This window comes from Oratosquilla oratoria, chromosome 26, assembly GCF_046742065.1.
Source record: "Oratosquilla oratoria isolate Oo_2021 chromosome 26, ASM4674206v1, whole genome shotgun sequence".
NCBI classification, from domain to species: domain Eukaryota; kingdom Metazoa; phylum Arthropoda; class Malacostraca; order Stomatopoda; family Squillidae; genus Oratosquilla; species Oratosquilla oratoria.
In genome coordinates, this window is record NC_134802.1 from 49,922,158 (window position 1) to 49,949,917 (window position 27,760).

Here is a 27,760-nt window from a genome sequence, read left to right on the forward strand (position 1 = left end):
TAGAAAGAATTGATATCACATTTTCTAGAGTAACCCTGATTTATATCATTCATTAGGGGGTGGGGGATGGGGGCATGTGCCCCCCCCCCACACACCCTTACTAAGAAATAAATTAGAAATACCTTATGGAGTTCTCATTCTAGAATGCTATCGATCTAGATTTAACGGTTGAAACAAAACAATGATTCATTGTACCCAGTGTAGTGAGTCATTGTTACATGCGGAAATTACAGCACCGTGTAAAGCTATACAAATATAATAATAACAATATAAGGAAATCAGTGGGGAAAAGTAGTAGGAAAGAAAATGCCGAACTTTACATAGAAGAATTTTAATGGCCGTGACAAAAGAAAGGTGCCACATACGAATATATACAGTGTGTGATTTTTTTTTTTAATGTTTTACAGCGAAGAGCAGAGCTATAGAAGTCATATGTTCTGAACAGGACCGTGGGGAAGAAAGTCAAAGATGCCTTGAAACAGAAACCTCCAAAACAGTAATTTATTCATCATTGGTCTAATAGAGCCTGCGTCTTGATGTGAATTACACTTACCTTTTCACGACGCCTGGCCAATGTAAATTTATTGTACATGACGGCAAGTCAGGAAAGGAACGAAAGCTTCGTTTTTCACATTTCCACCTAAGTATTTTTATTTTAATTTAATACAAACAGGAAACGCTAAATTTATAAGATATGTTTCTGTCGATGTACAGACCGAGGCGCATGCGCAAACCAGGGAACTGTTTGTTGAAGAAGAAAACAGCAACCAGCCACGCACACAGCCATATACGACATAGACACATGTGACGTCATAACGACATAGACAACCAGGAATGACGGAACCCCCCTGGAGTCGTCCACCCCAGGAAGAAGCCTCATGTTGGCAAAGGAAAAAGTGGTACGATACAGGGAACAAGTTTCACGATACAAGGATAGGAGGGGCATAGCCTCGCTTCACCAGGAAGGAGTCAAAAGGAGTGAATTTACCGAGAAAAATGATATGTAATTTTTTCAATACAGCTAACAAGTCTTGCTTTACCAAAGACTCGCAACTTATTCTATATATTTATTTCTTTTAATCTCGAATGCAGAACTGAAGGTATGAGTGATGGATGAAATGGAGTTCAGGCTTACAGTACGGATAAACGTACGGACAGTAACACAATGCTAGGCATAGGAGAGTGAAATTTCACTGTACATTCACAATAAATAATCCTCGCTGGATTAAATAATTGTTAACATTCCCCCTACATAACCTAATCTCCCACATTTCCTCCTGCATTGAACGAGTATTGATTACCACACACACACACACACACATGCACACTTCAACGATGTATATATAATTTTCTTTTGCAAACCCTTAAGAATACAATAAAAGTAGCTTTCTACCTTTCAACACAATCCAATTCTTCAGCTGTTAATTTCCAACACGCTTCCTCTACACTCCCGACAACATATAATTTCACACATTTCTTCCTGCACTAATTGAGCAGTGATTGCCACACACATTCCTCCAACTCATTAACAAAAAAAGTATCTTTCTGCATGGTAACAGTTCCGCCAAAACTTCTTCCAAAATTCTCCCTTTTCAACAGTTATTATTTCCGAACTTCCCCATTTCACTCCGACCCTATCTTTGCCTCCACTTCTGGTCGGAAGCTTTGAACATCCTGGGATTTTTCACTATGAAATTATTCATTCGATTATTAAGTATTTTATATATCATTTAGATCATTATTTACCTTACTAGATGGGACATTTTTATGGGTAGAAAGTACACCGTATACTTTGCAACATGAGTTCTATTTGTATAGTGAATGGCGTGCAGAAGGGGGGTGGAAGAGACGGTAGACAACCAAATGGGAAGGGTAATCCAATTTGATAATTCAGGGAAAAGAACATAATAACTTTGATGTATTTATATCTAAATCAAATAAAGTATTTATATTGTTTCATCAATGTTTATATATTCAAAGTGTCTTCCTATATCATAATATTTCTCAGCACTAGGTTCTACTCTTGAATCTTTGGATCATACATCACCAGACTTCTACACGCACCGCGTGGTGGTGAGTTGTTTCACATCATTAGGGAAGAAATTCCCAGGGACTAAATCTCAAAGAATGTGAACTATAAAATAATGACAAGATCGGGCAATCCATCACCGGTTCCTCTTACTAGTGGGCCTGGGTAATCTGGGAGTGATACATTAACAAAATTCCAAATTAGTTTCCCTTATGTGAAACGATTGTGCTGTTGCCTAGGTACCACCGCTGACATCCAAATCTGATCCACAGAACTTTTTTATCTATGAACTTATAGTTTTATCCATGCAACAACTACGGTTTTATTGCTACCCACAGACTCTTCATCCTGTCCAATTTTCCAGGTCTTTCATTTGAACGCACGCGCACATTTTTCTTTTAAAATTGTGAGGCACAAGGTTCATACATTGTTGGAGTGGCCTGCCGATATTAGAGAATCTACCTCGCTCCCACCAGTACCCATCCTAATGATTAATTTTTATAGGTGACAGTTCTTCCTAAAGATAGATCCTTTAGGAAGTCTAAGAGCAATTCAAATACGGTATGAGTCTGAGAGCTTTGATCTCCGTCTTTGCATAATTTATCATGCTTTTATAATTTTATATATTTTTTATTACTGGTGGATACAGAACTACATTAAGGGGAGTGGAAAATGTTGATTTATGACTCTTCTTAAAGGTAGATACATGTCTTGAAAGAATGATAAAGAAAAAAAAAACGAATGAATACGGTTATAAATTTGGCCAAGATGAATGAGTATCGTTGATAATGTGGGAAGGAGGAAGAACGAGATGCAGAACAAGTGAAGGAGGGAAATGGAAGTCGGATGGAGGAAAGGGGAGACTGCTTGCATCATGAGCGGAGACAAATGAACAACACTTCCTGTGACGTCACTGCAACAGAAAACAGACAACATGCTGGTTCTTCGATGGCGAAGATACAACAAAGGAGACGAGATGGACATTCGTACGTGACTTACGATGAATCTAATGTGGACTGTTTATTTTTTTTTAAGATTTTAGAACAATACTGTTATGTAAATTGAAGCACAAGACTAACAACACCCTAGAATCTTGACAGTCAACCGGGATGCACACTAGGATAGCTACTAGTAGCTAACTAGTCAGGCTTTCTCCAGGTTTCCAAGCCAATACCTTGAGCATGCGCGTGCACACTTACGCACCTCTTGAAGAAACGGCAAAACACTCTGACACAAGATGGACATTCACACATGATATACAACAAATAATGTTATGGATTCCCTACGCGTTTTTTTTTCTCACAATACTGATTATGTACATAGTCCACACACACACAGTGCAGTCGATGATGCCATCTATGGGGACCCTCCAGAACTTCACTCAGCTTCGAGAACGTTGCTATGATTATATGCATCTTGCAACAATATCTCATCTTCCTTCTGGTCCCCTTGAATAAGGCCAAAGGCCAGTGAAACGGCAGTTTGGTTGACTTTCCTATCGTTAATATATTTTTCTTCCCTTTCATATTCCTGATTTTTTTTTTCTTTAGTTATGTTTTTCGCCTAGTAACAAGGGTTTCTCCTTGGTCAACGGCCAGTCCAACGGTCATTTCGTCGACCTGCTTAATTAAATCTGTTTCCGGTTCTTCTCAGGAGGATGCGCAAAAACAAATTACACGATGAAGTCTACACCCCCTTGGGCTATTTTATAGTTTGACGGCATAACAACCACGAACGAAGGGACATGTACTTTGTTTCCTCTTCCATTTATCACCCTCCCATCCCTTCTCTTCCTCTATCACATTTCTTCTATTTAATATTCCTTTATTATATCAAGCATATCCAAGATTACATATCTCTAAAATACTCCCCCAAATTACAATCCATTCAGCATCTATCTGTCCAGTCTATTCTTGGTCCCCGTTGATTTATGTCCCGTCCCAAAATATATCAGAGAAAATAATACAATAATTGGTCCGCAATTGAACAAGGAACAACAGTTCGATGATACTTGCATCCCTATGAAGCTACCCCAACATGATCAATAATATAGTGAAATAAACTCTATTGCACAACACTACTGACTGCGTCATATTGATGGAGCCTTGTAGGGCAATTTGTTGCCGCCGCCATATTAGTGATCACGTCAGGTCCGCTTTCGCGCCAACGGTTATTGAGGCGCGTTCACGTTAGAAATCCACGAAAGCTTTGTCGTCCTTTCTGAATTTCATTAAGCAAATGCAACTTCCCTTGATTTTCAGAAAATATTATATTTCTTTAACAATTGTTGTATTGCTATAAGAGGGATCTTTCTAAATAATTTTTTTTTATAAATGCAGCAGGATTTTGAGGTTGAACCAGTAAGAGTAAAGAGAGAAGTGACTGTTCCCACCAGCAGAAAGAACCTAGGCACAACATGTTCTAGGTTTTATCTTTGTCTTGTTTCAACTATATAGTTTATAGGTTTTGTCAACCAATAAGTGTGTTCTAATTTCTACATCGTTACTCTCACATTTCTTCTAATTGGGACGTGATCCGGAACGAGGCAATAATATCTAATAGTTTGTGTTCTTAATCAATGACGTTTCAATGCACACAAAACTAAATTTACATTAATACATAGTAATATCAAGGACACGGTACATCGAAACTACGCACATACATGTTTCATGATTGAAAATAAAATAGTATAACTGAAACAACAATAAGCTATGGATTTCCATAGTTTTGACATTTGATATAAGAGCCCTTACGTTTCGGGTGATGCATTTTCTTCTATTCAGGTTGATGTCAATTTTCTTATTTATGAGTCCCTCGTGGAAGGCGGGGTTGACCCCTCCTCAATAAAATCACTTATTGCTAATCAGGAAAGACTTATTAGAAAGTTCGAGACTGGAATCATACCAGACGCCCAATAATGCAAGTTACATTTGCAAATTCAAACTCTGGAAGGACGACACGTTTGGCTGGTGACTGTATACCTGCAGTGCCATCGGTGGAAACGCACACACAAAGCAGTTCCCAAAAAATAATTCTTGATCCTATACCTTTTACAAAGTCGTCCCCACCCTAACAGCTGAAGCCAGCTACTTTTTTTTTTCTTTTTCTTTTTTTTACCATGAGAGACCTAGCCAGCTTAGCCCTTTGATTAGTCCCAGGGACTTTTTCCTTGATAAACCTTGCATTATGGCAACATCTACGCCGTAGCTGTGTATGATTGGTTGCTACATTCGAGCGCTCCCTGCAACAGCTAATCAGACGAAGATACGGGAAAGGTATTGCCATAACATGGCTTATCATTGACAGAACCGCTGGGATGCGCTGTAATCGACCTGGGCGGTACAGTAGCAAGGTTCCCAGATTTGCCCGGAGAGAAATGGTCAAAAACAACATAAGAAAAAGGCAAATCGCTCTGTTATAAAAATGTAGTACAATGACTAAACCTTACATTCATATTCCGCTACCAAATCTGCAGAAATACGGAGTAAGAAGTACTTATTCCACGTCTCCCTAAAATTCAAATGAAAAGGTAAATAATGAACACCTATGTAAATAAACATCATCCAGCTTCCATAACTGATTTGGATCGACGATATAGCATACCTCAGTTAAATTTTTGTAAGACTTGATTTAGTGAACTTTAGACCCATTATACAATAAGATAGCAATTCAATTGAAAATAATTTCCACAAAATAGGCAGCTTATCAGATAAATTGTACCACAACCTTTATAGTTGTGTATTTTGTCGTGTAGCTGGAGGGGAAGATAAATTGGCAGGTTTTAAAGATAGCGATGGGATCAGTCTATCAGACGTCCATCTCGCAGACCTTACCAGCATATACCCAACATTGTTCCCTCCCTTGATCTAAAGTTCCAAACACCTTGCAACATTTATAAAATGTATCATCTGGTGTATGCATAACTTTGATATAAGGTTTTGAATTGCCCTTCAAGTCAGTTATGATTACATAGGCCAACGGTGATGTACTAGTTTCATCCTTACAGCTACCATGACAACAGACCTTTGCATCTAACTATGGAGGGAAACTCCATGCTCATATATAAATCAATTACATCTTCATTTAAACCCATGTGAAATTATTTGCGCTCACAAACTCGTCTATGTGTCCCTAAGAATCGAGGCGAAAGAAAACGCATTCCAACTGAATGGAAGACTTAAGTCTTTGTGTTGCTAAAATACTTTGTCTCTGGAATATCAGAAAAAAAAATTGTCGTTATACCGAATTTGTGTTCTGAGGCCAAATTGAATACAAATAAACTTAGCCTTGCGAAAAAGGCCAATAGATAAGCCATGTATTGTACTTTAAACTAAACAAAACGTCGACATAAGAACCGCATAAAGAGAACCTAAAATAAGCAATAACAATAAGGTTTTGACCTAAATAGACCAGCCAATCTGGCAACCTGCACGTAGTGCAGATTTTCGTAGACAGCGCATGCCAGGACTGGGCTCTTCCTCCTTCACACCAAGACATCCTTGGTCTCTGGTAGTTTGAGGGCAAAGAGGCCTCCGATGATAAGAGCAGCGCAGGTGGTGAGCATCGGGACTGCCCTCGACACGTAGATAAAGTGCCCGAAGCAAAGGGAGCCCAGCACGCCCCCGATACGGGACACGGCACTCAGGAATCCGTACGCTGTTGTCCTGCAGCAGGAAACAAACAAATAAATATATGCAATTATTAGTTGCCTACAAGTCTACTAAAAGAAATGCTATGTGAGGACGAAGCCTGTATTTAAATGACGTTTTGTACTAACAAAATATTCGTTCCCACACGGTATTTATGATAGATAAATGAATAAGTATATAAACAAAGACATGGAATCGGATGTGCAACAGGTAATGGAAATGAGTGATGGTGGTGGTAATGGGGATGACGCATTTGCTACTTGAGAATCGTTACATATGGACGCAACTGGACGATTGAATAAATGTGGAAGCAGAGTTGTAGGGATGGGAATGGATGACACCAAAGAGGAGGGCCAGGGACAAAAGAGATAGGAATTCAATAATGAGAAACGACAGACAACAGAGGGAAAGAAAATGTACAATGCCCTACCTCTCTTTCTCTCTCTCTCTCTCTCTCTCTCTCTCTCTCTCTCTCTCTCTCTCTCTCTCTCTCTCTCTCTCTCTCTCTATATATATATATATATATATATATATATATATATATATATATATATTTATATATATGTTGACTTATTGTTACTGTTAGGTCCTTGATGTATGGGCTGAAGAACACGTCACTTTAAAAAAAATGGCAAAAGATACATAGACAGGTACATGTGCAGAAGACAGGTACTGTACATATGTAGATACATAGAGACAGTGAAGAGAGGATAGACGACAGAAGAGAAGGGTGTTTATAAACAGTAACTTCCCATTTCATCAAATTGCATTTCGCCTAATCACGCTTACCCCTGCAGTTTAAGTTAGGTTACTTAAGGTTACGCTAAGTTAACGTAGGGTTAGAGATTTTGCTGAGCTGCAATTTTGAGAAATACAATTTGGCGAAACGTAATTGTGTTAAAGATGATTTTACAAAATGTACATACATATACCAAAGGCTTTTCCCCCTTATAAAGGAGGTAGCCAAAAAATGTATAAATATAATTTGGCAAAAATATTTTTGGCGAAATAGTATTTGTCGAAGATTTGTGACGAAAGAGGAGGAGGAGGGGAAAGAGGAAAAAGAGGAAAGAGGAGAAGGAGAAAGAGGGGGAGGCGGAGGAAGAGGAATGAGCAGGGGAGAGGTGGAGGAGGAGGAAAAGGGAAAGAGGTCGAGGTGGAGGAGGAGGAAGAGGAGGAGCTTGTTCTTGTGCCGATGACGCACCTGATATGGGTCGGGTAGGCCTCGGTGGAGGCGATGTCGAGGGCGTTCCAGCCAGAGATGAAGATGAAGTTGAAGACAGCCTCGAAGACGATAACTCCCATCTTGCTGTTCAGGAACCAGATGAAGAAGGCGGAAGCGCCTGACAAGATCATAGACATGCCTGCAGGAGGAGAGACCATAAGAACGTAAGAGACCATAAGGCCTACACAAGGCAGTTCTATGTCCATTACCACCTGTCATCCCTGTCCATAAATTCATCTAATCTTAACTCATAACAAACAATGGTTTCAGTGCTCACTATTTGGTTACTTAGTCTACATCATTCATTAACCAATCTGTTTGTAGGCAGTTCCTGCCTATTTCCTTCTTAAGCTTATATCCTGCCCAGTTGTCTTAATATAATGACCTTACCTGGATCATCCTTGCTAAAACAATTTGAATACTTCTATTAGATCACCCAGCACTCTATCGTCTCTCCAGTGAGTGTAAGTTAAGGTGACTAAGACTGTCTTCGTCTGGTAAATATTTAATCCCTCATATCATATTACTCATTCATACATGGGACAGAGGGAAGGAACAGTTGAACAACTGGTAATTCTGTCTCACCATGAAATGTCCACGAATGTATTTCAAGGTCCTTTGTAATCGAGGATGAGTATAATACAACCCCGTCCTTACCGGGCGTTACTCTGTGGCAACACGCCACTACTGCGTTTCCCCTTACCGCATATTTATAATTTTTGTAAAATAAAATTACTAATCTTGGCCAAATTATTATATGTTTTCATGTTAATAAAACTTTACATTGTAAATAATTTTGTTACATACTACGATATTTGTAAGATAAAAAAATCTATATGTAATATTATTGTATAACTTGTACAAAAAAAACATCCTTCCCCTTTCCCATAGCTTTCTCACATATCTGTCTTACCACAAAGATCTGATCTACAACCTCTACCTGTCCTAAAACCACACTGTTCCTCACCAATTACTCCTTCTGTTCCTCTCCTAAACCTCTCAATTAAGATCCTCCCATAAGCCTTCCCTACTACACTTAACAGGCTAATCCCTCTGCAACTACTACATTCACACTTGTCCCCTTTTCCCTTGTAAAGAGGAACTATACAGGAGCTTCTCCAGTCCTCCGGTACTCTACCCTCTCTCCAGCAAACATTAAATAACCTCACCAACCACTCCACCATCACTGAACCTCCCTTTTTCAGACATTCTGCATGGCATCCATCCAGACCAGGTGCCTTACCTGCTTTCATCATCTTTACAACTGCCTTCACCTCATCCTTCCCTATTTCTCCTCCATTCTCCTCACTCATCACTCTCATTTTCTTCGCACTTCCCACTGCAGCTATCTTTCCTTCCCTATCCTCCTTCACATTTAGCAACTCCCTAAAATATTCTGCCCATCTTCCCCTTACTGCCATCTCTTCCATTATCATCTCTCCATCTGAGTAATAAAATATTGAATGTTTATAATTTATTTAATGGCGGACGAACAAACTCAGTGTCGCAATTTTCATACCGTACTTCTAATATTCCCTTTAGAGAATGATGTGGTAGCCAACCACATCTTCCCCCAAAGTTTGTGACTTAAAAGTCAATCGGCAACGGTAAATATTATCCTTGTTATTGGACGTTAGTGGTATGAGCACATCCCTATCATTTTCAGATTAATTATAGCTATCTACACTGAATCAACCAATCAGCGACGAGTGGGGGGTTATATCTGCAGTCCCCCGCCAAATGGATGATAACAAATCAGCTCTTCTCATTATATAAGACGCACCACCCCCAATTCGTCTTACTGATACTTAGATAAGGTTATCTCCCTAACCTAAGCCTCCTTTACACTAATGTTTACTGCAACTGTTTGTTAAACTGATCATTGCATCTATTTTTCAAACCTATTCCCCCGTTATCCGAAAAGCGAGGTGACTAGGCATGATGGGAATTTATTTGCAATTTATTCCCATGTCCTTCTGTCTCCCTACTTTCCTGCTCTCTACCCTCTCTCTGTAGCCCCCCCCCCCCCCGTTCTCTTGTTCTCTCTCAGGTCGTCTTAGAGTTACTACCCATTCTTCGTTTAATGATTTTTAAAAACAACTATACGGACCAGAGCCACGGTGCTTTTTATATGCTTGGAGACTCTCCCTTGCTTAAAAAAAAATCTGAACTTCCTTCTCATCCCCTCGTATGTAATGTGTGTGTGTGTGTATGCATGCGCGCGCGCGCCTGTGTGTGTGTGTCCACTTACTCATAATCTTCACCCTGCCCACTCTGTCCATGATGAGCGAGGCGACAAGCGTTCCCGGGATGATGGTCAACTGTCCAATCAAATTCTCCTGAAAGAGCTCCTCGTAGTGGATGTTGAAGTCGAAGTCCAGCTGGCAGCCAGGCACCAGAGCCTTGAACATGTTGTTCGTGAAGCTGCAGTTGGTGAAGCGGTACTCGTACATGTCAGTGTCGATGAGCGTGTTGTTGTAAAACTCCGTGTTTCTGCCAGGAAGAAAACGGGAATCGAAAAAAAAAAAATGTGAGATGGAGATAGGTAGTGAGGAGCGTACGCCGGGTGCCGCTGAGTGCCTGCGGGCAGGTATTATTTGTATCATTATATTTTTATTTATTTAATTATCATTATCAATATTTCCCCGCATCCGACCTAGTTATGGACCAAAAGGTCTCCTGTCGGCATGCTCCGCCTTTGTAATCCTTTGTATTCAGTTACTGCTGGGAATCGGAGAGGAGTGCGGGATACGAACCCTCAACTAAGCGAATGCGAGACCAGCACGCTTCCCATGACTCCAAACCAGCGCACATAATGTATGGATTTTTTTTCAGAATAGATACAATAATGCATATGGAGTGCTCAAAACAAACAGAAAAATAAATAAAAATACTAAATTAATAAACAAATGAAATAAGTGAATGATTAAAGATAAATAAGTAATTGATGATTACTTGATATGTAAATAAAGGTTGTAGGCAAATGGAAATGAATAAATAAACAAATAAAGAAAGAAATAAAGAAGAAGCCACAAAAACCTGGAAATATATAGGTACATAAAGGTAGACAAAAATAAAGTAGATCAACAAGCAACGAAGTTCTGAAAATATATAGACAATTAAAAGTGGACAAATAAATAAAGAAATAAAAAGGTGGAAAAAAGGAGAGGGTCACGGGTCTCGTTCCGAGTTTATTCCTGACTGGTTTCGCTTGTCCCGTGACCCTCTCCTTTTTCCACTTTTTTCAACTAGTCATAATGTCTCAAAAAAAGAAATAAAAACAAAAAATACCTGAAGAATGTCCTGCTGCTTCGCACGTCCGAAAAGAGGGAGTCGAAGATGACGCAGTTGTCGAAGAGGACATGGTTAAACACCACCGACTTGAAGGTAACATTGTTGAAGATGGTATACGTGTAGTGCACATTGTCAAACCTTGTAGATTCAAAGACATTACCTTCGTAGACTTCATCTGAGGGTAGAATAAAAATTGTATATAATCTATATCGTAATTATTGGTAATATACACACTCCCCTCCCGTAGATATATATTAAACAACCTCACTAGTCAATTCACTATACCTGTTCCTCCCTTTGCCAGACACTCCGAACGATCTAACCCAGGCGCCTTACCAGCTTTCATAATTTTCAATGCCCTATGTTACCTTACCTTACCGTCTATTCAGTCCCAGTGATGCCTACTCCAGCTTACCAACGCACGCGAATCAGTATCCCCCCAAAGTATTCTCCCAACTACGTCTCCATCGTATCTGCACACCTCCCCAAGTTTAATGTTGAATCTCCTGAAAAGCTTTACAACTCTCTTGTCACCTGCACACACAACTTTTTCGACCGTTATGTACGTAGGCCAAACATCAAATGCCAGACGAGAGTACAGCCTTGGATGCTCAACGACCGTATACTAACAGCAGAAAGACAGGCAGAAGCAGACGGCCTTGCATATCAGAGATCTCCTAACCCCGACTCTCTACGGCAATACCAAGAATCAAGTTCCGCCTTGGTAACCATACAACAGTGTGCACACACTGACGCCTGGAACGAATTCACTAATGGCATCAACCAACAGACGAGCGTGGACACCATGTGGAGACTTATTAACAAGGTGATCCGAAAGAAGACCCCTATTGACCTTCACCATAGTCCATCTCATTATGCACAGGCCCTCATAGAGGCTCGGTCTGAACAATCCAGTGTCCGTAATCTCCAAGCGCATATTAAAGAGTCCCTCTCCACTCATTCGTCACATCGCACACTTCGTCTGTCCGCAGCTATGCTAGAACCAGATGAGGAGGACAAACTACCCATAACTAAAGCCAAATTATGCCGTGCTCTTGCCAGCAGTAGGCCGACAGCTCCGGGTGATGATGGTATCACATACTCAGTCCTCCGCCTTCTCCTAAATGTAACAAGTGACCCCCTCCTCTGTCTCTATAATCTCTGCCTACGATATGGATATGTTCCACAAGCCTGGACAACCAGTCTCATTGTTCCAATTCCTAAACCCGGTTCCGACAAATTCTGACCCATTTCCCTCACGTCCTGCTTTAGCAAAGTGCTGGAGCATATTCTTCTCAACCGCCTCCACGACAAACTCTCCACTAGGCTCTATGGTTTTCTGCCCCACCGCAGCACACATCACTGTCTCTATGAATTATACACCCGCCTCTCCCCTATCAGTATTGTGGCCTTTCTAGATCTTAAAAGCGCATTTGAGATTGCAAACAAGGATATCATCCTCGATCAGCTTGTAGATTTTAATATCAAAGGGAATCTCTTGAGATGGGTGCAAGGATACCTGAGCAACAGATCGTCTCGTGTACTCTTTAAAGGGGCTATTAGTGCTACCAGGAGATTTGACCTTGGCACCCCACAGGGAGGTGTCCTCAGTCCATTTCTATTCAATGTCCTCATGCATCGCCTTCTTTCTCTACTCCCTGATATCCCAGGTACCCAAGTTACATGTTATGCAGACGACATATGCATTCATTCGACTTCCTCTGAAGATCTTCAGCTCTTTCTCCACTCGTTTTATGAACACTCATCTTCATGTGGTCTCATCATCTCCCCCGAAAAGTGCAGGATCTTCTCTCCCCGTAAGCCACGAACACTCCCTGCTTTCCTAGTGGGTACCAAGATCTAAGGTATACCAGGTCTAACCACTTCCGACCGAATTTCGAGGGAGTTGGCGCAGCGGGCCCGTGAACGTCACCTGGCTGTTCAAAGTGGGGTTCGCGGGTCCTATAGCTGTCAGTTGAAGCTGGTGCGTTGTTCGGGTATGTTGTTGCCTTCGCTCGCACCGCTCCACGCAATTAGTTATATTCTGACAAATATTATATAGAATGTATATATAAATATATATAAAATATTATAGTTCCTGTCTATATATATGAATATATAATACTGATGACCCACTTTCGGAGAAGAATAAGCGAAGATATAGAGATCTGTATATTTCGATCACTTACTGTGATCCTCTTCGGCAGATATGAGTTACAAAGTACAGAACAATGTGTATTTATAGTAAAGCAGTGAGGTAACATGAGGGGACGAGGCTCAGGTCAACACGCCCGGCACGCATGCTCGCATCTTGGTGGCTCAGGTCACATGACCGGCGTTGCATGGGCCTTGGTGATTTTTGTCCACCGCTAATGTTGATGGTAACAGTAAGTGATCGAAATATACAGATCTCTATATCTTCGCTTATTCTTCTCCGAAAGTGGGTCATCAGTATTATTTTACATATGTGCTACGACATATCTTTGTTGTGATATGAATATATGATATATAATATATATATATATATATATATATATATATAATATAAGATATTATAGTTCCTGTCTTCCTTGGCGTTTCACAGTTTTCTTCAGTGTTTCACAAAGAGAAAAGGGACCCAGCCTAATGACGTCAGAAGCTGCGCAGAAGAATTCAAACGATTTGACCTGTTTATTTAGATCTTGGTGGGTACCAGCGTTATACCACTTTGCACGCAGTATGTCTACCTGGGAGCGCCCGTCCACGTCACCCCCACCCCCCCACCCCCGTATTGCAGCGTATTCATCCACTTGTTGATGACGTATTGACTCGACTACAACAACGCCTAACACCTCTTCAGTGGCTTACCAACAACGCTGCTGGGATCTCCATAGCAGTGGCAAGAAATATATACGTAGCATTTATCCGCTCAGTCATCGATTATCTCTCTCCTGCCTTATGTCAACTACCTAAATCAGCATTGAACCCCCTCGATAAGTTTCAAAATAAAGCTATGCGGCTCATACTGGGTTGCCCAATCTCTACTCGGGTTGCCAATATACCACAGGAACTACATCTATCCCCTCTGGCGGAACGAATACACGCTAACGTAACATATTTCACTGTTAAATGTTTACAGACCCCACAGATTAGCCCCCACTACTCGAATGTCATCAGAACGTCTCTCGACCCTACCGCACCTCGACCCCGACTCCAACCTGGTGGTTGCGCCCTTATTAGAGCCATTTGCACAAACCGACAGAGTATAGGATTTCATATTCCTAGACAAGAAATTGTTCACAGTCCGCCCCCCTGGAGGGTTCCGCTCCCCGCCGTCACCTATACACCAACATGCAAGACTGACCTGCCCTTACTACAGAAGCAACTAGCTCTAGAAACCATCGCCAAAGTGACCTCTTCCCTCCCAGCTGTCCATACAATATACACAGACGGGTCGCTGCAACCGAACGGAAACACGGGCTGTACTATCTACTCGCCTAGTATGGTTCCACCCCATGGAGGCTGGATTGGACGCCGACTACCAGGTTTCCTTAGCTCAACTTCCTGCGAGCTCCACGGACTCCTGGATGCTGTCAATCTACTGTTACGTATTGGTAGTAATGGCCTAATTATCTGTGACTCTCAATCTGCTCTCCGTGCCTTGTCCTCCCAAAAAATCAGAATCCCATAACCTAGTAACTCGCATTCTATTTCAGCTAGCCACAGCCCTTGAGCACTCCCTTATTATTCACTTCCTGTGGATCCCCTCTCACGTAGGAATAACTAGCAACGAGCCGGTGGACCTACTCGCCAAGGCAGCCTGCGAGCAGCCCTCACCTGCAACTGACGCTTCACCTAGTTCCCTCTCATTCTACAGACGCAAGATACGTGCTGCAGCCTATCATTCACCGGAGGAATATCGAGCGACCTTCGAGTGTGACCATTCAGCACTATGATCACTTTGCCAATCGCCCCCACAAATATCGCCGCCGAGGACTCTTAGTTAGAAGACATAATGTGGTATCTGCTCAACTTAGATTAGGTTACAGACCAATGTGGCAGGTGAGCGAGACAAGAGACAGGCCTCAATTTTCTTCCTGTAAACTGTGTGACTTGCCCAATGCAAACAACCTTCAGCATTATTGCCTTGAATGCCCTGCAGTAACAGATTTAATCCCCCATAGAGAGTCTGTCATTGATGTAAGTAAATACTTGTTTGTCGATGACCATTTAGAAACACTTTGGTGGGTGCTAACTATCGTTGTACGACGTAATCATTCTTATGTATGATCTTATCCATGACTGTTTCAATCATGTCAATGTCCCTTATATCATGACTGTAATATTGTACATACTTTTGTTTTGTATATACTGTTGACTGTGATTGTTTTATACATGTTTTTATTGCCACTGATTGTATACCGTGTCCTCCACCACTGTGTCCCAACCTCTGAAAATTTGTACTTGACCTCGAATTGCCAACTCAGTTGAACAGCGTGTCCTATGACTCACGATTTTCATGTAAATAGTTAATTACCCATGTACTAGGCTAGCCGCTCTTTGAGCGTGATAAAATGATTAAAACTAAAAAACCTTACCGTCGTGCCATATCCTCTTAGGCTTCAGCAACCACGGAGCGCCACCGTTCACGGTCCCTAGATACTTGTAACATCTGTGCTGCTTTGAGTTGTTTTCCCGTCGACCTCATCAGCCCGTCCATATACTTCTCCCTCTGCTTTCCTCTTGCTCTCCTTCCCTCCACCATTCCCGTCATCACCACCTCTTCCAACCCTTCCCTCCTCATTATGTCCTAAGAATCGCAACTGTCTTTTCCTTATTGTTGTCATCAATTCCCTATCTGTCTCCATTTCTCTCAATACTTCTTCATTTGTTTTCTTCGCTGTCCATGGTACTCTTAATACTCGTCTCCATATCCACATTTCTGCTGCTTCTAAGTTTTCCTGCAATTTTTTGCTGATTGTCCACGCTTCTGAACCATATAATAGTGTTGACCATATAAATGTTTTAACTGTTCTTCTCCTTATATCTGTAGACATTTTCTTGTTTGTTAAAACCCCTTTCATTTTCTGAAACGTGCTTTTAGCTATCGCTATCCTTGATTTTATTTCTTTTTCACATCTACAATCTTCTGTCAATACACTTCCCAGGTACGAAAATTTGGTTACTTGTTCTATTCTTCTCCTTGCTATTTGTACTTGCACTCTTGGTGGATCTGTATCACTGGCCACTAGTATTTTAGTTTTCTCCATATTTACATTTAAACCTTTCTCCTCACTAGCTCTTACGGTTACATTCAATAGATGTTGCAGTTTATCTTCTGAGTCAGCCACCAACACCGTGTCATCAGCATATCTGATATGATTTATATTAAATCCTCCAATTTCAATCCCTTCCATTCCCTCTAATTCCCTAAGGATCATCTCCCCATATAGATTAAATAAATCTGGAGACATGACACAGCCTTGACGCACTCCCCTCTTTATAGCTTGAAATTCTGTTCTTCCTCCCCGTACCCTCACTGCTGCTCTTTGCTTCCAATACAAATTTATGATGATACTCATGTCTTTGCTATTTATATCCACTCTTTCCAAAATATTTATAAAATCCTCGTGTCTTACCCTATCAAACGCCTTCTCGTAGTCAACAAAGCAAAGATATACATTTTGTTGTTTTTCTACAATCCTTTCCATAATCGTTCTTATTATAAAAATTGCATTTGCTGTTCCTTTCCCTTCTATGAAACCAAATTACTCCCATGAAACTTGTTCTCTCACTTTATTTCTTATTCTATTTAAAACTATCCTTAATATAATTTTGGTTATTTGACTCATGATACTGACTGTGCGATGTTTACTACATTTCATTGTTCCGTTTATCTTTGGTAGTGGTATAAAAATCGAGTTACACATATGTTCCGTTATTGTACTCTTTTCGTAAATTTGGTTTATTAGATTAGTGAGTTTTCTTATTGCAAAATCCCCTAATGCCTCTAACATTTCAATCATCATACCATCCTCACCCATGGCTTTCCCTTTTTTCATTTTCTTCATTGCAAATTTCACTTCCTCTTCCATTATTTCTTCCCCATCTAGATACCTATAATTTTCCTCTTCTCCTTCTTGTCTGTCGTCCTCAAATAGGTCCCTTACATACTCCTTACCTTTATAGGCCTATCATTTTCTCTTGCCACCGTCCTTTTCACGTCATCTCCCACTACCACATTCAATCTCTCTTCTACTTTATCCACATTTAACAAATCCCTGAAGTACTCTGTCCTTACCATTTTCATTTCCATCAATATCTGTTTGCCCTCATTTTTCCTCTGTACCTGACTCACCTTTCCTCCCACCTTTCTTTTCCTCTGCGTGTGTGTGTGTGTGTGTGTTTGTGTGTTTACCTAGTTGTATTACACGGGAAGGGAGCTATGCTCGTGGTAACCCGTCTTTGTATCTTTCAGCATCAAGTTTTTTCTTACAATTTTGAATAGTATTTGCACACACTGTTTCTTTGTCTAAGTTATTCCAAATCTCCAGCACTCTGTGTGGGAAGCTATTCTTTTTCCGATCTCTTCTACAGTTATCCTTTTTGAGTTTCTTTTCATGACCTCTTGTTTTTCCATTGTAATTTTTAAATAATTCCTATCAAGGATTTCCATTCCTTTCATGATTCTAATTGTAGTGTGTGCGTTCGTGTGCATATAGTACTTTAAAAGTCCAGCTATCAACAACAAACTACTTCTACTGATGACATCACGTCGGCCAATAATATTGAGACACCCGCAACCTACTGGCCGTTGAACTTGAAATTGTGGCGAAACACTTACAGTCTATTACTTTTTCATGTTTCTTGTACTCCTCACTCTGCAACAGTTTGATGTACTCCGGAAACCAAACGGAAAGTCCATAGAAGCTGAAAAGAAACGGTTTAATTGATAAAAAATGTTCGATCACTTCCTATTATTTATCGACTTCCATGTAAATCAAACTTAACAAGATCGAACGGCAGGCTTGCAAGAATCCGTTAATTTCAAAATAATCAAATTTACATAAAGCACATTCTTAGCCCTTTCGTTGCATAGAAGATTTCTAAGAACCGAAGAAAACCTTCTAGCTGATAAAATAAATACTATATTCGCAGGAGGCAACGAAAGGGTTCAAACAAAATTTCAGAAAGTTTCGACTATTTTTCAAAAGTGTATGTCTAGGAAGAAGCTTACAGGGGTTTCCACTCATATAAGGGTGTTTCTTAAGAACAAGACACAAGGGAACACGAGGTAATAGTAGTAGCATTACTATGTTTTGGCAATAAGTTGTAGGGAATAGCAAGAGGATGGCATGCACGACAGGGAAAAAAAAAAATGCAAGTTACTTGACTATGAGCCAATCGGCCTGTGAGAACGCCACGAACATGACCAATTTAGTGACATCGTACATCTGGCAACAATTATGGCAAGTTGTTATTGTATCCATTATCGTGCAATGGTAAAATGACACTATGAAACTTTTTTGATGGCTAATTGTTCTGCCATTCTGATGAGTTTCTAAGTTTGGTATCCTGGATAATATCATGAAAATCTATCAAACCGGTAATAATAAAATAAAATAAATAGTAGTAATAAGTTCAGTTGGCTCATAATATACAAATTTTATTGTTACAAGGTCTATTCGTATTGACGATTTTTCATGCTAAGATAACCCCATTTTTTCTTTTAAAATAAGAAAGTACGTCATTCCCTCCAAGTTGTTAAATGGACTTCTTTGATTACTAGAATTGTTGCGTCTCGGCGGGCCTGAGAAAAGCGAGACCCACTTTATGGCAACATTAGCAGCCAGTCGAGCAGCATAGGAAGGCGCCCTGCCCAAGTAGGAAGATTTTCAATTATTGTAAGAGCGAAAACCAAAGCGAACGGAATAGAGAAAGCGGTGGCATGTGTGTTTGCGCCGTGTGACATGAGGAAGTCGAAAGAGAGGAAATTCTAGCCGAAAATGAACAAGGATCTGGAAAGGATGGGTGTCAGAGGATCAAGGATATCAATTGTGCATCTCTTGTGAAACATATATCAAAGCATGGGGGAATGACATGCAACTTTGGGTAAAAATAAAAGTGGAGTAAATGACAATATCACAACCGTGCAAGAACAGACAGCTTAATGCTGACTTAGAATAATGGGTGATTCACACACATGCATGAACAAAAATTAACAGAATCTCATAACCGACACATGCTTGTTGGTGGAGAGAAAGTGATCGGAATCTAAGTAAAATGAGGAAGTGTGTGCAGAATTGTCAGATTACTAAGTACTTGAATTATAAAAAAAAGAAGAGGTTGAAGACTAAAAGTGGAAAACAGGAGCGAAGGGAAAGAAGGAGGAGGAGGGAGAGAAAGGAAGAAATCTTCGAAAGCGTCTTGGCCTACACCCACCCACTAATTCCTTAATCTGATCCTATATCATAAATTTTCACTGTCCGTTGTCTACGTAGAAATTTCCCGTTCCTTTGCAATAATCTAACAACGGAGAGGGGGACTTTTCTTCTCTTTAGCTGCTTCAGAACTGTTCTATTCGTTCTACAAGGCAACATGGCTTTTCCTTTTGGTCTAGAGATCTTGGCTTGGTAGGGGAGGACGCTGTATGGCTACATGGAACCTATTATTCATTCCATTAACATTATAGGCCATCTTCTATTCCTGACAAGGATAATGAGACTTCTTGATCGGGGACAAGATGAGTGAGTTCTTCCCGTGGAGTCACCATTGCCAATCAGAAGCATGCTGGTCTCGAACTCGCTTAGTTGTGGGTTCGAATCTCACACTTCTCTTCGATTTCCAGCAGTGACCAGCAGATTCGAGTCTCCTGGCTTTGGTGTAGTCTTCAATGGGCCAAGCGGAAGACTTCACCAGCATTTGAGCGGGATCTCCCTCTAAATCACAGTGCGAAAACCGTGTTGTTTTTAATTACCTCGCATGCATAGATTCTCAAATGTCTAAGTCTAGAGAATCTGAATAGGGGCTTATGATGCAAGAGGAGAAGGAAGAAGCCTCAGCCCTGCTAAGAAAGGGTAAGTATACCCAAAGAATCTACTGGTGGATCTCGAAGCAACTACACGCTTTATGATTTGCTATTAGGATTAATACCCTCTAAATTCCTATGCATACTTTTGTGTCTTGATTTTCAAACGAGTGTTAGGAGCAATATATTTTGCATTTTTTTGTGTGCGCATGATAATGGTCGTGGTTTTTATTTGCTTGTGTATTTTTCAAATCTGTAGTTATGTTCTCTCCTTCGCCACGCCTTTCTTAAAATGTCAACTGCCCAGACTTCTTCCACAAAGACATTTGCAAATCTCTCCCATCTTAACTTTATTTTCATTCCTTCGATACACCTTTGGCTAATCTTTTGGACGTACATGAGCACAGAAGTATTGTCTAAACTTAAATAAATTTGGCAATACCCAGAGATAAAAAAAAAAAAAGTTTTAAAAAGGGTGAAATGCTCTAGAGAACCAAGGCTCCCAGACCAACACGCTAAGAAAACAAAACTGATACTCTAAACGCTGTTACGCTGTCGTTTTGGAACTACAAGTATCGGAAAATCTACTCCAGAAAGGTATGTTTAATAACTATATCACACAGGTTGGTGCGACATCATGCACACGAGATAATTTTGGGGATAACAGGGGACACAAGCTAAGACAGAAAATGCAAGTCGGTGAGCAAAGACGCCATTCACAGCATACTTCTATCCGACCAACCTTACCCAAATGCAATAGTAAACCAGACAACGAGGAGGATAATAGTCGTGTGCATCTGTGGTGGCAAGAACAGCTGGAAAAACAGTCCCCAAAACTGCGGGTTGGCCGGGAGGAGGAGCAGCAGGGGCCAGCGACGGCACCAACGTGGGTGCAAGTAGAAGAAGGTGCACACCGAGAAGTTCCAAAAATGTACAACCCAGAAGGTTAAGCACAGGGGGTTGGGGGTTGGGGGGGGGAGAAGATACATCTTGTTACACTGTGTGTTATGCTAAGATCAAATCATTCTGATAGCTAAGCTCCACCCTCGTGTCCCTTCTTCGGCGCCTGACTGGTGGGTAAGGGAACGTGAACAGTTGACCTCCCTAGTGGACAGGTCGACCACAGATGTATATCCAGAGATCGCTAATCCTTCGGGAGGCTCATGGTCTCTTCCCCTTTAAAACCATCAGGGACTTTCCCTGTGCAGCAGACAAAAGCGTTACGCCCGGCAGAGGTGAAATGTGGCGTGGTGTACCAGCACCGTCGCCAGCACTTATAACAGGTACACTCACGGGACAGTGGCCCGTGACGACAAGGGCGTACGTGACAAGGCGCCTGTGTCTTTGTTTACACGTTCATGAAACGGTGTACATGGTTCGGAGTAAGCACAATCACAATGACCAGTTTACCTTATCACTTTCGGATTTTTCATTATTTTATGAAGTCGATATATTGTGTGTATAGATGTTATATCGATATGACGAATGAATCATCATTGATCAATATCAATAGCAGTCAATAAGTGGTTGGTGCCGAGTAGAGGACGTGTGGACGGGCGTGAACTACGGTAGATGGACCTGGGCATGTGAAGATGTGTTTTGCTATGGGAGGAGCACAGGGTTGGGGCAATATACAGTAAACGGCGTGAGATGTGTGGAACTGGCACGAATGCGTTAATTTTTCCACGAGTGTTTTTAACTAATTTATTCTATCGTGACCGAGTAAAACATGGGTTATGTGTGTGTTATATATGTTGTATTTTCATTTGTCGATGGTTATGTATTTTGAGGTAATACAGTGTTAGAAGTCGTTGAATACCGTTAAATTCAAATCGCTCGGGAAGCCTCCTCGGTAAAATGAATGCTATGGTTATTGGGAGACAAAGTTGTTGTGCAAATGTGGAAATCGAGTCGAATTACAAAGGAGGAGCATGCCAACAGGAGACCTTTTGGTCCATAACTAGGTCGGATGCGAAAAAATTATAATAATGATAAATAATTACATGAATAAATAAATATTATAATAATATAAGTAATAACAAATAAAATAAATAAATAAAATAAAAGTTAAATAAATGAACAAAATAAATAAATAAGATAGAAAATAAAATTAATGAATAAAATAAGAAATGAAATAAATAGATTAAAATAAAAATAAAATAGATGAATAAAAAAGAAATAAAATAAATAGTGAGACCTGTCTTCAAGGCTGAAAGGGCACAATCAGACTGTAACTTGGGAACTATCACTGAAAGAGAGTTCCCAGTAGCAGCAGGCTCTCGTCTGTCTTCATAAAAACAATGCCCTTTGCTCCTTCCATAATGAAATACGGTTTCATATGCAAAGGCCTGTGCCTGTCCAGGTAGACATACTACTCGCCACTTGACTTGTTGATATTGGTCAATGATGACTTATTCGCAATATCATATTTATACACACACGTCCTATCAACTTCACAAACCAGCGGGAATTCCGAAAATCGTAAATTGGTCATTATAATGGTGTTTGCTCCGAACCATTCACACCGTTTTACCACATAATTTTACTCTCGTCCCGAGCCACAGTAGCGCCAGTGTACAAGTGCTGGCAAAGTGCATACACATAGAACCCAACTTATCGTACAGCGTCCTTCCAAACAGGTTCAATCAATCAATCAAATCAGCCATCCTGAGTCCACTGTTGAACAAAGGCCTCCTTCATAGCATTCCACGATTCACACGACAGCGCCAACATATACCACGTTACTCCTGCAAACTTCTCGATCTCGTCTCTCCCCCTTCTGTCTGGTCTCCCTCTTCCACGCTTCCCATCTCCCGGCGTCCACTCAGTAACACACTTGCTCCATCGCTCATCAGTCGCTCGCACTAACTTACCTGCCCAATTCAGTTTCCTCTCTTTTACTGCCTCCACAACATTTTTCACTCTAGTCTGCTCTCTCACCCAACTTGCTCTCTTTCGGTTAGGTTAGGATAGATTTGGCTTGGTTAGGTTAAGTTTTGTAAATTTAAGTTAGATTAGGTTAGTTTAGGAGAAGATGGGGTATGTTAAGTAAAGTTTGGTTAGGAGGGGATAGGTTAGGCTTGGTTAGGAGGGGATAGGTTAGGTTTGGTTAGGAGAGGGTAGGTTAGGTCAAATACAACATCCACTCCTTGTCGGTCTGCCTGTGCGCCACATTTCACTTGTCTGGTGTTACGTGTCCCGTTTTTGCCCACCACGCCGACAGGGCACGAGGGAGGGTATTGCTCTATAATTATTCCATAAGTTTTGAACAATGAACACTGACTCCGGGAAGTTAGGTAAATTAGTGTTAAAAGTCAGTCAGCTGTCACAATTTAGCCAAGAATGACCCAGAAGAATCTTGCAATGTATGCTGATGATGTTCTGGTAGTCTATAACATATCTACTGATTAACCCATACAAAAAAGCAGAGAACATTATGGAGAGTAAACAAGGCATAAGAATGATCCAACGGGTCAAAGATTAACCTCTGCTGACCTGGTCAAGTCCGTAAGAAAGGTCACTCAGGAAGTTCTTGGCTATGCCCTGCGGAGGCGTGGAGTGTAGAGGTCTGTGGGCGCCAGAAGGAAGTTCGAGCTCAGTCAGTTGGTATTCAGCGCCAGGGTTGCCAGCGTTGTTCCATTTGAAGATTTTCTGGTGGTGAGACGACACGCTGAGCGGTTAAGACGACAACTGGGAGAATAAGTTCTGTAATGACTGTCATTTTTATTTAATTTCATATACGTAATATATAATTAAACATGCACAACATATTATCGGTTATTGTAATAATGTCATATAGACGTCATCCTGTGTGGCAACACGCCATTACTGCAGTTCCCCCTTCACGCATATATCATTGTTGTATAATAAAATTACTAATCTTGGTCAAACAATTATATATGTCCATATTAATAAAATTATATATTGTAAATAATATTATCACATATTAGGATGTCCCTTATAAGGTAAAAAGCATCTGAGTGTAACATTATTGTATAAAATGCAAAAAGTTTTAAAATATTGATTGTATAGAATTTATATTTTAAGTGCCCATTGAATTTGTAATGATGTAACTGTATTACATGTCAACAGCCTTAAAAAACAACAACTAAACTATAGATAAGTAATTCATACCCACACTTCTTACATCCATGCCTTCCTTCCAAATGAATGTTTCCATTCACTAAATCCCCCCTCCCGCCCTCTCCCACATCTTATCCATCTTGTACTCTAAATGTTGTTAAAATAATTCAGAAATAAATTTTCTCGGACGGATGGTAACATCTTCCCATGATGTAGTAATTAACTACCTCATCTATCCTGTTATTTCGATAGTAACCAAATTACAAATGTATGGTATATATTTACATATTTTTATATCTCTCAGGGGTTCCTTGAGACATCGTGCAATTTATTCTAAAGGTTCCGCAAGGGTGAAAAGGTTGAGAAACACTGGCTTAGAGTGAACGTAGCCCCCCCGCCCCCGGGTGGGGGTGGGGGAGTGACTTTGTGCCCGACGTCCAGTGACGTCACTAACCTTGTACACCATGATGGCTTCGACGTCACGACCTTGTTCCAGCAGGAACCTCGGCGATTCTGGGAGGAAATAGAGGCCCACGACAGCGAGGAAGGAGGGCAGGGAACACACCACCAAGAAGACACGCCACGAACTGAAGTGGTGCTGCTCGTCGAGGATCACTGTGATGCCTACAACGAGATCGAGGAGGACCTTCAGCTACGATCGCCGAACTCGGGTGTTCTTCCGAGAAGCCGGTCAACAGGCACACACACACACACACACACACACACACACACACACACACAGGGTGGTTAAATGGCACCGTTCTCGACTGCTATTTAAGTGATCTGAGTTCAGTCCAAGAACGAAATAATTTCAGCATTGTAGCATTGCGAGCCGGCACTCCAACTGTGGTGGGCAAGGACTTGTGTGTGTGTGTCCAAAGTTACATCATTACCCATAGATGGGACTAGACATGAGCTCTGATTTCTCTTCCGGGAGGGAAATAGCTGTTGATCACAAGTCCAGCACGTGATCCAAGACCAAGGTGAATCACACACGAACACACAAACAAACAGACATGCACGCGCGCACAGACGCATAAGGCGGCAGATATATAGACATGAATCAACGTGTTATGATTTTTTTTTCCGTTTCGTCGCCCCTCACCTGTTCTCGGTATGATGATCCAGGCCATGAGTGCCGTGAAGACCCCGCCGATGGCCCAGAAGACCAGAAGCCACGAGAGGTGACGCCCGCGCTCCGCCCTCGTCACGAACTCGCAGTAGTACGCGAAGACGATGGGGATGCTGCCGCCGATGCTGCGAAGGTGGACGTCGGAGAGGAGCGTCGAGTTGCAAAGGAAGCACAGGGGAAGGGTGAGACTTTGATGACACAGTTGAGGATGTAATATACGAAAGCGCTCTCCTTCGTTAGTTTTTTTTCCGAGTGGTCTACTTTGCATGGAAATATAAATGCAGTTAGTGCGCGGATACACGCACACACACACACACACACATGTATTTGAGGTTAGGTGTGGTGAACTGGAGAGTAAAGTCACAAAAGCGTTGCTATCCTGTATACTATAATAGGGTAAATGTAATGAAGTAGGTATATACACACGCGCCCATGCACACACACACACACACACATGGATTTGGAGTTAAACACACTAAATTGGAGAGCAAGAAACATTACTTCACGAACGTTAATCCTTTGCTGTATTATACTATAACGAGGTAAATACACACACACGGATGTCAGGAACAAATTGGACGAAACAATAGTTCCTGCAAACACCATACATGAATTTAAGAACAAACTAGATGTTGCCAGATACAAAGACGGGACACCACGAGCATAGCTCCCCTTCCCGTAGAATACAACTAGGTAAATACTAAGTAAACACACACAGCGAGACACAAAGACGGGACACTACGAGCATAGCTTCCCTTCCCGTAGAATACAACGAGCTAAATGCAAGGTAACACACACACACACACACACACAGCGAGATACAAAGACGGGACACCACGAGCATAGCTCCCCTTCTCATAGAATACAGCTAGGTAAATACCATGTACACACACACACACACACATACGCACGCAGCGAGATACAAAGACGGTACATCACGCCTACCCAATGCCGGAACAGAGTCTTGTGGTGAGGAAGATTCCGTAGGTCGGCATGAACGCCGTCAGGATCCCGAAGAGGGCGTTGACGAAGAGGGCGGAGAGGAGGGCGCGGCGTCGACCCACGTTGTCGCTCAGGCTGCCCCAGATAACGGCCCCGATCATCATTCCAATAAAGGTGATGGCAGCTGTGCACACGCCACGACGGGGGATGAAACCATTTCATATGAATAAATAAATAATTAAACAAATAAATAAATAAGGAAAAGTGCATGTAATTACATAAATACATTTATTAACGAATAACCAAAGCTCACCTAGCCATCCTTTGTCTTTCCCCGACATACAGAGCTCGACCTCAGCCGATGGGATGACATAAGCTACAACGAATAGCTCGATGGTGTCAGCGGCGAGTCCCAGCCCCACCACTGCCAAGAGCATCCGTTGAAAGGCCCCAGTACCAGCCTGCAGGAGTGGAGGAGGAGAGGAGAGAGCGGGTACGCGGGAAACAGGATGTCGGTTATCCAAAACTCTCCCCAATTTTAATGTCCATTTCTTACTATTTTTTCACTTGTCTTTGATACTGCAACCAGAGTACATATATTCATTGACACAAGAAAAATGCACTGCATGATATCCAGGTAATATGTGAAAAATAGTACTGTGGCAGTGTGGCTGTAATGGTGAAGAAAAATTTCAAGAGAACAAGCCTAGCGGTTGAGAGAGTTTTGTGTTTGTAAACAGTTTTGCATTTCAGTAAAATTATTGTTATTGTTGTTATGTCATAATCTCACTTATACTTTTATACGTGAATGCCTGAGACTGTTTATAAAAAATATTCGAGAATTTTTTTTTTTTTTTGTGGGAAATTCATCAGTGAAAGAAATCATAACAGTACGAATATTTCTAGGAAATGCACACATCACCAAGAAAAATATTACTAATGATAAATCGAAGGATTTATGAAAACGTGAAGTTCATTGCAACTTAAGAATTGCAAACCAACGGATTAGCAACACATGTATAAAAAGACAAAGCCATCAAAATTGAAATTAACAGAAAGGGAAGGCGACTCACTCACCTGTTGAATGGCATCTTCATGAAACTGCGACAGCAAAGGAACGTCGCTTTCAACGTAGTCCAATTCTTCCCCTCCATCCATACTAACACCACCACCAGATCCTCCATACTTGTAACCTGTCGACCCACCCCCGCCTTTCACTCCCCCCGATTCCCCTCCTCCGACACCAGGTCCTCCTCCAGGTCCCCCTCCATTGACCCCGCTGCCGAGGCCCTTCCCACCCCCCATCCCCCCAGTCCCCTCTCGCATCATGCCCGCTTCGTAGGTGTAGTTCCGCCCGCCCGTCGTTCCGTGACGCACGAGCGAAGCCGATTCGAGCCCG

The 27,760-nt window shown here is 41.4% G+C and overlaps 1 protein-coding gene across 1 annotated transcript; it reads right to left on the reverse strand.

Moving 5' to 3' along the window:
- Window positions 1–315: 315 nt before the first annotated feature.
- LOC143039547 (synaptic vesicle glycoprotein 2C-like) lies at window positions 316–27,673 on the reverse strand. The gene is made up of 12 exons (XM_076209732.1): window positions 27,439–27,673; window positions 26,675–26,822; window positions 26,365–26,545; window positions 25,393–25,544; window positions 24,742–24,911; window positions 23,700–23,855; window positions 20,952–21,040; window positions 18,021–18,106; window positions 11,195–11,372; window positions 10,155–10,396; window positions 7,883–8,042; window positions 316–6,693 (listed from the first exon to the last, which is right to left on the reverse strand). Exons 1-12 carry the CDS (start codon window positions 27,664–27,666, stop codon window positions 6,513–6,515), a joined length of 1,971 nt encoding a protein of 656 aa, XP_076065847.1. The 5' UTR covers window positions 27,667–27,673; the 3' UTR covers window positions 316–6,512.
- Between the last annotated feature and the right edge of the window lie 87 nt (window positions 27,674–27,760).

Excerpts from the sequence above, each read along its gene's own strand:
- LOC143039547 (XM_076209732.1), bottom strand. The coding sequence starts at position 27,666 with ATGGGGGGTGGGAAGGGCCTCGGCAGCGGGGTCAATGGAGGGGGACCT. Across the intron at positions 26,823-27,438 it reads ATGAAGATGCCATTCAACAG|GCTGGTACTGGGGCCTTTCA; the intron begins GTGAGTGAGTCG and ends CCACTCCTGCAG. Across the intron at positions 11,373-18,020 it reads ACATGAAAAAGTAATAGACT|ATGAAGTCTACGAAGGTAAT; the intron begins GTAAGTGTTTCG and ends TTCTACCCTCAG.